At 41.0% G+C, this 11548-nt stretch overlaps 4 protein-coding genes across 4 annotated transcripts; 1 reads left to right on the forward strand and 3 right to left on the reverse strand.

The window, feature by feature from the left end:
- Positions 1-635: 635 nt before the first annotated feature.
- On the reverse strand, positions 636-4743 carry stas (Transmembrane protein stas). The gene is made up of 4 exons (XM_017254531.3): positions 4269-4743; positions 3834-4143; positions 3136-3264; positions 636-1762 (listed from the first exon to the last, which is right to left on the reverse strand). Exons 1-4 carry the CDS (start codon positions 4270-4272, stop codon positions 1252-1254), a joined length of 954 nt encoding a protein of 317 aa, XP_017110020.2. The 5' UTR covers positions 4273-4743; the 3' UTR covers positions 636-1251.
- Positions 4744-4975: 232 nt separating this feature from the next.
- LOC108134267 (uncharacterized) lies at positions 4976-6208 on the reverse strand. The gene is made up of 2 exons (XM_017254514.3): positions 6049-6208; positions 4976-5983 (listed from the first exon to the last, which is right to left on the reverse strand). The coding sequence occupies exons 1-2, from the start codon at positions 6129-6131 to the stop codon at positions 5062-5064; spliced, it is 1005 nt and encodes a 334-aa protein (XP_017110003.2). The 5' UTR covers positions 6132-6208; the 3' UTR covers positions 4976-5061.
- Positions 6209-7045: 837 nt separating this feature from the next.
- corolla lies at positions 7046-9889 on the reverse strand. The gene is made up of 4 exons (XM_043212932.2): positions 9714-9889; positions 9352-9642; positions 9092-9273; positions 7046-8974 (listed from the first exon to the last, which is right to left on the reverse strand). The coding sequence occupies exons 1-4, from the start codon at positions 9829-9831 to the stop codon at positions 7370-7372; spliced, it is 2196 nt and encodes a 731-aa protein (XP_043068867.2). The 5' UTR covers positions 9832-9889; the 3' UTR covers positions 7046-7369.
- Positions 9890-10115: 226 nt separating this feature from the next.
- Positions 10116-11423, forward strand: ND-24 (NADH dehydrogenase ubiquinone). Its single transcript, XM_017254530.3, has 3 exons — positions 10116-10276; positions 10401-10919; positions 11165-11423. The coding sequence occupies exons 1-3, from the start codon at positions 10238-10240 to the stop codon at positions 11333-11335; spliced, it is 729 nt and encodes a 242-aa protein (XP_017110019.1). The 5' UTR covers positions 10116-10237; the 3' UTR covers positions 11336-11423.
- Positions 11424-11548: the final 125 nt, after the last annotated feature.

Genomic DNA, 11548 nt, shown 5'->3' on the forward strand with positions numbered 1-11548 from the left:
ACTCCGCTTGAGAATCGGATGAGAATTGGGAAAGATATAGCCATCGCAGTGGGCCCTATAGGGGAAAACACCATTTTCAAGGGATCCCATCAGGAAAAATGGACAAAAAATCTAAAAAATATTTCGTCTCAGGATTTTGATGCAGAATGGTGGAGAATCGATCTAGAAATCGTTTAAGGTACTCCGCTTGAGAATCGGATGAGAATTGGGAAAGATATAGCCATCGCAGTGGGCCCTATAGGGGAAAACCCCATTTTCAAGGGATCCCATCAGGAAAAATGGACAAAAAATCTAAAAAATATTTCGTCTCAGGATTTTGATGCAGAATGGTGGAGAATCGATCTAGAAATCGTTTAAGGTACTCCGCTTGAGAATCGGATGAGAATTGGGAAAGATATAGCCATCGCAGTGGGCCCTATAGGGGAAAACCCCATTTTCAAGAGGTCCCATCAGGAAAAATGGACAAAAAATCTAAAAAATATTTCGTCTCAGGATTTTTATGCAGAATGGTGGAGAATCGATCCAGAAATCGTTTAAGGTACTCCGCCTGAGAATCGGATGAGAATTGGGGAAGATATAGCTATCACTGTGGGCCCATGTTTTACCCCTTCCACTGAAAGAAAAACACAGGTGTCTTTTAATTTGTCTTTGAACATTTACTTGCGCACACACATAGTTGAACACAACATAATGCCATCATGCCATACATATGCTGCGTATAATATTCAATGGATTTCTGCTAATTTGATTTACTTACACGACAACTTTTCTAGTAAATACTGCAATAGCACTAAACAAAAATTCACTAACTTAAAAACAATTGATGGAAATATATGATGCAAAAGTTTCTTTGTTTCGTAAGAATATTTTTCGAAAAAAAATTAATCATGTAATAATAAGATAAAAACACAGATGTTTCTCTTTTTTTTTTTTTTTGTTTTTAAGGTAGTACACTTAAAAATATTGGATCAAGACCGGTTTTTTTTTTTTAAAATTGTTTCATCATTTTTGAGGAGGAGGAACGTGGCGAGCGTCATGTTTTTAATTCCAAAATAGACGCACTATCTTTTTTTTTTATTTCGGTTTTAGTTAATATTTTCGTTCATCTCTTGGTATCTCTATAAATTACAGTTTATGATTTATCTTGTTGTTTTGGTTTCAGTTTGGGGGAATAGCGTTTTTTGGCGGGATCATCCTGCGCGGGGATTCCCGATTTTCATTCCTAACACGGTACTATTTCCGATTAATGGTTTACGCTTCCTTCTTGTGCTTGAACCTATTTTTAAGCAGTCCCGGTAATAACGATGCGCAGGCGCAAAACATTAGCACACCCATTGATGTCCAGGAGAACGCTTCACTGGAGCTGGTCATCTTTTGGAGCGTTTTGCCCGCCTGGATGGCGATCACCGAGGGCGGTGCCACACCGCAAAAGGTGCCCAGGGCGAAGATGTGCAACGGTACTCCAATTACCGGCGATGCCAGATTGATGAACCAATTGGGCAGGATCGGTGTCATTCGCAGGAATAGCATATAGTTGAATAGACTGTCCCGGTACTCCTCGACATGTTTGGACCATTCGCTGGTCTTCTTCGGCCAGAAGTGTCGGATGAGTCGCCGGCCCACCAGATTGGACAGAGTGTAGCAGAGCGTGGCGCCCAGCGCCGAGCAGAAACAGATCAGGAACAGGGCGATGGGGAACTTGTAGAGGAATCCGAGAAGAATCGACAGGAACAGCGATCCGGGAATGGCGAATGTTTGTAGGCTATAGGAATTTTATGGGGGGTCAAGGCAACCAGTTCAAGGTGGTTTCAACAGAATATTGTCAATTACAGTGGTTTTTGGCTAACACCTCTTAGTGATAGTGGTTTTCCTGCAAGGATCTCACAAGTATAGTCTTTACTGTACTCTTAGATTAGCATCTCTTGCTTGTACTAGTTGAACGCGTGCTAAAGGGGGCTATGTTATTAATAGACCTGATTAATTGCCAATGACACCACCCCCATCCCAGCGAGAATTCCTCTGTGTTCATCTGCCCATCGGACCACCTCTTGTGCAAATGCCCGATAACGGTTAACACTCTCACCCTGGCACCCAGCAGCACTCTCTCTTTCTCTCTGCCTCTCAGAGCCCCACCACAAGGCTGAGCGAAATGATCGCAGCTGCTTTGAATAATTGCGAGGCAATAAAAAAAAAAAAATAAACACACATACACACTCATACCCTCATACATCACACATGGCTATGAAGTTACGTATTTTTTTGTTCGCCTTGGCCGAGGGGGGGGCTAAAACGCAATTGAAATAGCCAACAACAACAACAAAATATAGAAGTTTGTGTCCAGCTCAGCTGATTTCTTACGAAAAAAAAACAGCAGACACAAGGGGGAGGTGGGGAAAAAAGAAACCAAACAAAACACAAAGAATGCGTCACTCGTCGCAGTGACCAAAGTCGATTTGAGAGCAAGCGAGAGATACAGATACAAATGAGCGCATGTTTAAGGCCAGTGAGCTGGGGTGAACCCAAATTATGGAATTAGGAGTCACAAAAAGAAAGAAAACATACAAAAACGGTAATCTCCAATAATAAATAAACAAAATTAATGATAAGAAAAGTTAAGTAATAATCCTCGTACGTTTTGCATAGATAATAGATATCTAGTGCAGGTGCACCCTAGTGTGTAAGTAGTGCCAAGGAGGCGTATTACTGATAGTGAGCACGCGCTCTCATGTGGGTAGGGAGGAAGTGGGAGTAAGAGCGGGTGCAAGCAAGCACACACCAGATGAGTGACAAGCACGTTCTTGCGCCCCGCTTCCTATAGCCATCTTACTTCCACCCACGGCCGAGGGGGGGCGCCCACATACATACATATGTACATAATTAATATGCACACACTATGCCCGGCGATCGTGCATATTAATTAATTCAAAAACCAATGTCCGACGCCGGCCGTGAATAGTTTTCTTCGTCGGCTCTTTTCCTCGTTTTTTTTGGTAATCGGGTCAAGGTTACCGATCCAAACAAAACACTATAGAACACCCCCCCACTCTTATCTAATCGATCTGGTTCTGGACTCCGAAGTAGCCAAAATTTCTACTGATTTTTGGATTTTGGATATTTTTGTTTGTAAAAGGATACAATACGTAAGCGACGACCACGCCGAACATAACCTCGAAGTAGTACATGTCCTTGTAGCGGTCCAGGACCTTGGCCAGCATCTTGGCATCTTGAATATCACGCGGTATTTTCAAATGTTTCTTCTCCGATCTGAAAAAAATTAAAAAAAAAAAAATACAGAGCGGAATTAGAGGAAGTCGAAGTGTAAACACATTCAAAGTGGCGTGACTTTAAGATACAAATGTACACACACACCAGATAGTGTTGTAAACTCTGCTATTTTCTGGCCAAATCTGGTTACCCTAGTCTAACCCCGAAAGATACTCGAATTTCTTTAACAATTACCGTTTTTTTATAGGGTCATAAATCAATTGGGTGTAATTATAATAAAATCATTAGGTAACTATTTCAATAAAAACCATAATTCCATATGCATACTGGAAGATAAGAGGGCTACGCAAGATCGCACCCTTAAATTTTGGATCCCCTCCTTGGACAGATTACTGTTTCGGTCTTGTCTAGACTATAACAATGTGCAACGTGGAATCTAACTATTTTTCCAGATCACCGACTGCTCGCTAATGAAGCGAAACAGCTCACCGGAACACACACACACACACACTCTTGGCGCAGGTTACACCTCACAGGTGCACCAATGCGCTGGGGACACATCATTCACATTTGAAGCAAGTCTCCGGTAATCTATCACCCAGACTTACTCATTGAGCTCGGGAAATATAGCGTAGACATAGAACATGGTAGCCACACTGGCCACGAATATGGCGGCCACAATCACCAGGGACTTCTTGGTGGCCTTTCTCTCGTCCGCCGACATGGCCTGTGACTGTTGTTGTGGATTTTGCTTTTGAGGGCTGGCCTGTGGCACCGACTCCTGTGCCTGATCCGGCTGATCCTGTAGGATTTGCTCCCAATCCAGCCTGCCATTGCGCTGGGTAAGTGTCGATGTTGCTGGTTCCGCTGTTGTGGTTGTGCTGGTGCTGGAAGCCGTCTGAATCTTATCAGCAACGTCTGGGAAACAAAAAAAATGATCGTTGGTGAGAGGTGGAGCAAGTGAATCCATCTTAGAGGGGGGGTGGTAATCGGCTGGCTGGGCTTCCTCATCAGCTGATAACACACCCTGGCCAACTACTTACCCATTGTTTCTGCAATCGGTGGAAACAGCTATATCACGCTCTATAGCAATATTCTTCGACTCATTTAGCGTCTAAGCAATTTATCAATTTAGTGTATTTGGGGGGAATTTTTTGTGTGTGTATTTGCGCGCCAGCTAAAAATTTTGTTGTTGTTTTTCTTCTCTAACCGTTTTTTTTTGTGTGTATGTGTGTGTGTGTGTGAGCTCGGGCGTGCGTGCCTATGTATGTGTGTGTGTATTCACAGCAAATTTAATCAATAGTATAACAACAAAAAAAAAACATGTAATTTAAAATAAAAAATCAGTCCGGAAAGCAAACTATAGCAATGCCACCATTGAGTCGAGTGTCCTGGCCCGTTGTGCTTGTCTTTTATTTTATAATTTGCACTACCGATATTCGTGTGTAATATTTGGCACGCGCGCTCGCTGAAAACCGAAATCTAAAAATTCGCTCTCATTTAACAACAGCTCATGTTTTTGTGCAGTGTGACCGCAGTTTCCACATAAAATTTCACCAAAAACCGATTTACTAATGCAGTCTGGTCATACTAAATTTTTTAAATAAAAATTACTAAAAAGTAAAAACATATTTTAGATTTTAAAAAAAATAATTAAAAATGTATATGCCTAGAATACTCTCATACTTTTTCAAGAATAATTACCATTAATTTTAAATGTGCTTTCATAAATATAAACATGTTTTAAAAATTAACAAATGCATTATTGTAACATTTATTTCTTATTTAAGCCTATAAAAAAAACCATCTATAGAAAAGTCTTTAGTCATATCTATCTTAGGGATCTGCGGCTGCTTGGTTCTTCAGCTGGCGGTACAATAAAACCATCTTATTTCGCTCGGTTTCAAGCATGGAACGTGTAGCCGCTGGAAGATCCTTGCGTTTGCCCTTCATCTGGGCCTTGGTGGGAGTTTTGAAGGGTGTGGTTTTCGCCTTGCCCGGGAATCCACTTCGCTTACTGCCCTCGGCATCCGCATCGTTGGAATCTAGAGTTTTCGCCGTGTCCAGCAATGATTTCAGCAAGAGATTAGACTTGCGTCCGGGTCGAGGAACTGTCTCGTTTTGTGGAGCTTTGCGTGGCAGAGTCTTTAGCGATGGCGGAGCATGAACGATCTCGCCAAAGGCGAATGTATCCCGTTTGTACTCCGTGGGCGGGGCATTCTGCTCGTCTTCGGAATCGACCTCCTCCTTGGCCTCCTTGTAGGCTCGTTTGATCAGCTCCCTGCTTGTTTTCGCATCCATGGTGGCTTTGGGCACCTGCTTGCCCTTGCGACCACCTTTACCAGCGCGCCGCTCCTTTTGTTTTTGCTTCAGCAGTTCGTCAATCTCATTTTTGGGCCTCTTCTGAATGGTTATCTCTCCAGTCTTGGGATCGCGTAGCACATTGACACCGTACTTGGCCTCGTATTGGGCCTCCCGCACCGAGGCATTGGTAATGCGATTCACACGTCGCAGATAATCCTCATCCGTCTCGTTGGCGAACTGTTTGATATTCCTCGTCTCCTTCGTGGCCACAGCACTGCTACTCTTCTTCGATCCAGTCTGCAGGGACTTGGGCTTGTCCTCCTTCCCAATGGCACCCAGCTTGACCTTTTTGCCCGTCTTTGTAGCATCGGCCAGCTGCTTGAACTGTCGGAATTTGAACGAGACCTGCTGTTCGTCCTTCCTTTCTGGAGGATTGTTCGTCACCTTGGAGAGCCTGCGCAATAGAAAGTGTTTTGTTTATAAAGTTAATTTTATGATTGGATTGCGCATGTTTGTTACTTCTTTTCCCGCTGTTCCTGCTGCTTGAGAGGATCCCGAATACCGTGGTGCTTGCGCACTGGGATTTTTCGTTTCCTGGCCATTATTTTTATTTATCTTTCAGTCTCCTAACGCGAACTCGTGGTTTTATTTACATCCAAAGATCAGTGTGACCAGATGTTGAAACCTAAAAAAGACGGTCGGCTATAGTTAATTTGTAAATATTATTATTTAATTCTATACAAATTGATGCCATTTTAATTTAATTAAAACTCATACTAAAATTATTATAAGATACTTACATGTTTTGAGTTTTTTATAGTCTTTATATGGTAGCTCCACTTTTTAAGGTGTCTGAGTAGACATCTGAGGAGAGTTTTTGAAAAGATCGAAACATTTTTTTTTCGCTTAAAAGATTCTTTAGGGTCTTAAAAATAACATATCAAAAGATAGAGTCCGGCAAAAGTGTCGAAGTGTCGAAATTTTCCATTCTGCGGCGATGCCTCACAGGTATATCCCACAGTACTTAAAACTTTAAACGTGTTTCTCTCGAAACCACTTTTTTTGAGGCTGCATTTTTTGAATTTTGGCAGTATATTTAAAATACCTTTATCTATCGACACCCGTAGAATTTTTAATTTCTATATTGCTTACTTTTTTTTATCAACAATTTTGTGACGTTTTTTTTGTCGTGAAAATTTTAACTTTTTTTCAATCACTCACCATTTTGCAAAAAATGAATATATCCCAAAAATCTTACGTGTGTCGATTAGCTATTAATGTATAGAAACTAACGAATCTTGATTTTGATTTTGTTCTACATAAAAAATTGAGGACTTTAGCTGTCCGGTCATGGACCCCCTTTAAAAAAATTGGGCCTACAAAGAAATGCTGCACAGCCGCCATTTTGTTTTCGATTTATTCGAAAATTCCAGAAAATCCGCTTATTTCCCCCTGTTACTCAGATGTCCCCCCTTAAACTTAAGAGTTTGAAAATAAAAATCAAATGAATGCGTTCTGTTTTTTTTTTATTAAGTGAGATATAAAGAAACCATTAAATTTTTAAAATACATCTTGTTAAAAAGTAAAAAAAAATTCACATTTATATCTTTGGTATCTTCTATACTTCCAGAGAACGCTTTTTTTCACAGCTCATGTTTCAAAATTAGTCTTCTTCGAATAAAATTCAATTTAAAAGTTTCAAATCAAATATTTATGATGTAACTTCTTGTGTAAATCTCTTGAAATGTTTGTTGCCTCAAAGGCTTGATATGATTTATAAAGGCTTTTAAAAAATTTTAAAATTATTTGTTGAAAGATTTGAATAAACGTTGTTTTGAAATTATAAATCGTAGTTGATTCCATTGTACTGGGAATTGTAATCGTCATAATCGTCATCGTTGAAGCACAAGTCATCATCGAACGATAAATTGGATGAAGCGAAGTTCAGAAGTGAGTTCCGACTTGGAGTCGGAGCTGGTTTAAAAAAATCATCAATATCATCATCATCGAAGGCATTTTTCATAGCGTGTGTCCTACCGGTGGAGGTACTGGGTATATCATCGCCTGGTTGATCGTAAGGCGATTTCCCTGCTGTCGAGGACCACTTCATAGCATTGGTGCGTGGCGGTACAATAATCTCTACATTGGTAACAACAGCCTTCACAGGGGCCTTTTCCAACAATGATTTTATTTCTTTTTGCTTTTCATTGTCCCATTTCTCGATTTTATTCATCTCATCCTTTGATTCTGCGATTACAACTTCGCACACCTCCATGGGAGTGAGCTCTTCTGGTGTTTCCTCTATTTCCACGCATGATTCCGGAATATCGGGTAGTGACTCTGTTTGGCCTGGATCATCGTCTTGATTTTCAGATTCCAAAGTTTCTGAAATTTCCATGTCTGTTGTAGATTCGGTTTTCTCCTCTTTTTCAATTTTATTCTTAGACATCTCCTCCTCTTTTTCAATCTTCTTTATATCTTCTTTAGGACTACCGGACTGGAACAAATCTTCCTCATCTTCCTCAGTGTTATTATCTTTAGGTTTCTTAGGAATTACAATCGAAGCATTAGAATCAGAATTGTCAGGTGACGGGAAAGAATCCTCTAAAGATGACTGAGACGAATCTTTCTTATAAGTATTATTCTTATAAGATTTCATTGGAATCAGTTGGGAATTCTTAGTGCCTTCTTTTTCTTCGTTGAAAGATTCGTCTGAAGAATCCTCTGAAGAATGCTCCGAGGAACTATCTTTGTCTTCATCTTCTAATGACGGCATGTCATAAGCAAATCGTTTGGCGGGCTGACCCGAGCCAGTATCGGCATCGTCCTCCCGTGGACGAATCAATGTAGATCGCTCCGAATTCTCGTCCTCGCTTTCAATACCGTCCATTCCATTTTCCACCTCCTCTTCGGCCGGCTCTTCGCGGCCATTGGTAGTCGGTGGGTAATTCAACTTCGGTACCGACAATCGGAATTTTTTATCTTCGTCCTGATAAAGTTTTTCTACTTGCATTTCACAGTATTGTTTAACCGCTTGGCGTTTTTCTTCTTCAGAACTGAATAGAATACGATGGAGCAACGTTGGTGACTGGTTCCTGTTGCTTTTATAAAAATAATTTTCACGCCATTTTTCGTCACCACGGTTCGGTATCATACGAACGTGCTCCAGGGGAGTAGCGAACTTTACCCGCTTGCCGGAATCAATCAACGATGAGCTGGTATCTTCATCGCTGATCTGAGCCATAATGAGACGCAAAGATCTCCTACGTCCGTTAAGTTCATCTTCAAACTGAGTTTTCGACTTTTTTAGAATCGATGGTTTTGTGTTGGGCTTTATTAGTTCAGAAATATTTTCCTGAACTTGACTTTTTGGCGGAGAATTCATCGTAACTGATTCAAATGCTGAAGACAACAAGGATGATGTTGATTCAAATGCCAAAGGCTCCTAAGTAATTGAAATTCAAACAAAACAAATTGAGTTATCAACAAAAGATTGCTTTGATTGCTAAATATTGAATAAAGATTGTACTAAATGGGTTATAATTCTCAAAGATGTATGTACCTCTGATTCTAAAATTTGCTTTTGTGCCATCAATACGCCAACTAGCATATTGTTAAAACGAAAATTGTGTCCTTGAATCTTCTCCCTCTTTAGATGTAAAAGGTCTTTATATTTCTTCTCAGTATCGACAAGCTCTTCCTCAGCCTCTTTGATGGCACTTTGCAGATGACGAAACTGTTGAACTAATTATAACAAAAACATGATTAAGCATGTCGGAATATACATATATTTTATGGTATATAAATTCAATAAAATCGTACCTATTTCCCGCTTCTCCATGTTGTTGAGACCTTCCTGACGCTTTTTTAACATCTCCACTTTCTGCTTGTGATCCTTGTCGGTCTCCATTTTGTTTAACTGTAATTTGTTGCCCAGGAGCTTCGTCAAGTTGATGTTGTTTAAGCGGCTCTCCACTTGAAGGGCTATGGCATAGGCTCGGTTAGCCCGCTCGATTGCCTTTGCAACTTCGGAACGTTCTTCCTCCACGGTCTTGCGGGCCGCATTAACTAATACCATATCAAAGCATAGATGCTCCAACTCTTTATTAAGAGCTGCCACAATAAAATTTAAAAAAAAACACAAATTTATGTTCTGAAAATTGAAAATTTTTTGCGAAACTTACAAGCTTCCTTGGCTGTCAAAGAACGGTTTTTCGTTAGAAGCTCCTCCAGCTCTGGTATTTCATCACTATGCTGCATTATTTCAGCCATAAAATTATTAGTTATAGAATTTTCTCCCATTTCGTTTGCAGGCTTTCTTAAATGGCGTCAGTTCCGCTAACTTTCAAGGAGCGTCGCGCGTTCGTTATGCAGTGTTGGAAAGTTTCAGGCCACGCGGTATGGGCGATACATATCCGATATATTTTAATGTACTTAAAATAAAATGCACAATTTATTAAATTGACAATATAAATAATTTATTAAACACTAAATAAACAAGATGAATAAATTTAAATTTGAATTAATCCTATATTATATTAAATAGGGATTTTTTTTTTCAATTACCCATCACTAAAAAGTGCTGCCAAGCGCTCGCACTAAAATCAGCTGTTGCGGTGCTTGTAAAAAAAAAAAAGAAAAGCAGGCAACGATATTTCTCACATAAGAGCAGATTTTCAGCTTGCTTTCGTTTCGGACAAACAATACAATGCTGACGAATTGTGCCGCCAGGACGCTTTCCGCCGTGGTGAGTAGACAACCGGGCTAACATCCCGGAAAACCAAGTTGGGACGACAGTTTCGCCATTCCTTTGATTATATAATTTGCCAAAAGAAAAACAATAACATTAAGGATTTTCCGGCCTTTTGCAGCGCGGCGGAATACGCGCCATTGCCACAAGCAGCGCTCGCGCCAGCGACAACCTGTTTGTGCACCGCGACACCCCGGAGGACAACCCGAACATTCCGTTCGAGTTTACGCCGGAGAACAAGAAGCGCGTGGAGGCCATACTCAGCATCTATCCGGAGGGTCACAAGCGCGGCGCCATGATCCCGCTATTGGACTTGGCCCAGCGCCAGTACGGATGGCTGCCCATTTCCGCCATGCACAAAGTGGCCGAGATCCTGGAGCTACCGAACATGCGCGTCTACGAGGTGGCCACCTTCTACACGATGTTCATGCGCAAGCCCACGGGCAAATACCACATTCAGGTGTGCACCACCACACCCTGCTGGCTGCGCGGCTCTGACGAGATCCTCGAGACCTGCAAGAAACAGCTCGGCATCGGCGTCGGTGAGACCACCAAGGACAAGAAGTTCACCATTTCGGAGGTGGAGTGCCTGGGCGCCTGTGTGAATGCTCCCATGGTGTCGGTCAACGACGATTACTATGTAAGATTGTATTTCCCCGTGGGAAGGTTCTCTATTAGATGGCCAGATAGGAGGATAGGAAAACAATATCATTTAAAATCGATTCAATTAGATTTTTTTATTTTGTTTTTTACATAAAAAACACACATGTACTATGAGCTTAAAGTAGAAATATTTAGATTATTTGTGATTTTGGTTATAAAACCAGAGGATCTCCCTTTAAAACTTTACTTGTTGCTAACTTTGTTATTGCTTTTGTTTTCCAGGAGGATCTGACGGCCAAGGATATGCAGAACATTCTGGCCGACCTGAAAGCTGACAAGGTATCGCCGCCAGGACCCCGGAACGGTCGTTTCGCTAGCGAGCCAAAGGGCGAGCCCACTTCACTGATCGAGGAGCCAAAAGGTCCTGGCTTTGGTCTGCAGCCTGGCCTCTAAATAATGGCAGGATATACCTATTCACTGATTGTCGAACGAAAGTTAAATAAAAGTTAAGCAACTCGTAGAGGTCCTTGTTAAAAATCCATTGATTTTGGCTTCCAAATTTTTTTGTTTATTTTTTTTTTTGTAAATAATAAGAGAAAATAAGAGTTGGTTTCTGGTGACATTTATTTTTTTGGAGACGAAGGTCCATTTATTCATATTTATATT

Source organism: Drosophila bipectinata, chromosome XR (genome assembly GCF_030179905.1).
Source record: "Drosophila bipectinata strain 14024-0381.07 chromosome XR, DbipHiC1v2, whole genome shotgun sequence".
In the NCBI taxonomy this organism is placed as follows: Eukaryota; Metazoa; Arthropoda; class Insecta; order Diptera; family Drosophilidae; genus Drosophila; species Drosophila bipectinata.

Coding starts and splice junctions, on each gene's coding strand:
- corolla (XM_043212932.2), bottom strand. CDS start 9,831: ATGGGAGAAAATTCTATAACTAATAATTTTATGGCTGAAATAATGCAG. Junction 9,274..9,351: donor CATGGAGAAGCGGGAAATAG/GTACGATTTTAT, acceptor TGTTATAATTAG/TTCAACAGTTTCGTCATCTG. Junction 8,975..9,091: donor AGCAAATTTTAGAATCAGAG/GTACATACATCT, acceptor TCAATTACTTAG/GAGCCTTTGGCATTTGAATC.
- stas (XM_017254531.3), bottom strand. Junction 3,265..3,833: donor ATATTTCCCGAGCTCAATGA/GTAAGTCTGGGT, acceptor AATTTTTTTCAG/ATCGGAGAAGAAACATTTGA. Junction 1,763..3,135: donor GTGGTCGTCGCTTACGTATT/GTATCCTTTTAC, acceptor AAATTCCTATAG/CCTACAAACATTCGCCATTC.
- ND-24 (XM_017254530.3), top strand. CDS start 10,238: ATGCTGACGAATTGTGCCGCCAGGACGCTTTCCGCCGTG. Junction 10,277..10,400: donor CCAGGACGCTTTCCGCCGTG/GTGAGTAGACAA, acceptor GGCCTTTTGCAG/CGCGGCGGAATACGCGCCAT. Junction 10,920..11,164: donor CGGTCAACGACGATTACTAT/GTAAGATTGTAT, acceptor TTTGTTTTCCAG/GAGGATCTGACGGCCAAGGA.
- LOC108134267 (XM_017254514.3), bottom strand. CDS start 6,131: ATGGCCAGGAAACGAAAAATCCCAGTGCGCAAGCACCACGGTATTCGG. Junction 5,984..6,048: donor CAGGAACAGCGGGAAAAGAA/GTAACAAACATG, acceptor TCTATTGCGCAG/GCTCTCCAAGGTGACGAACA.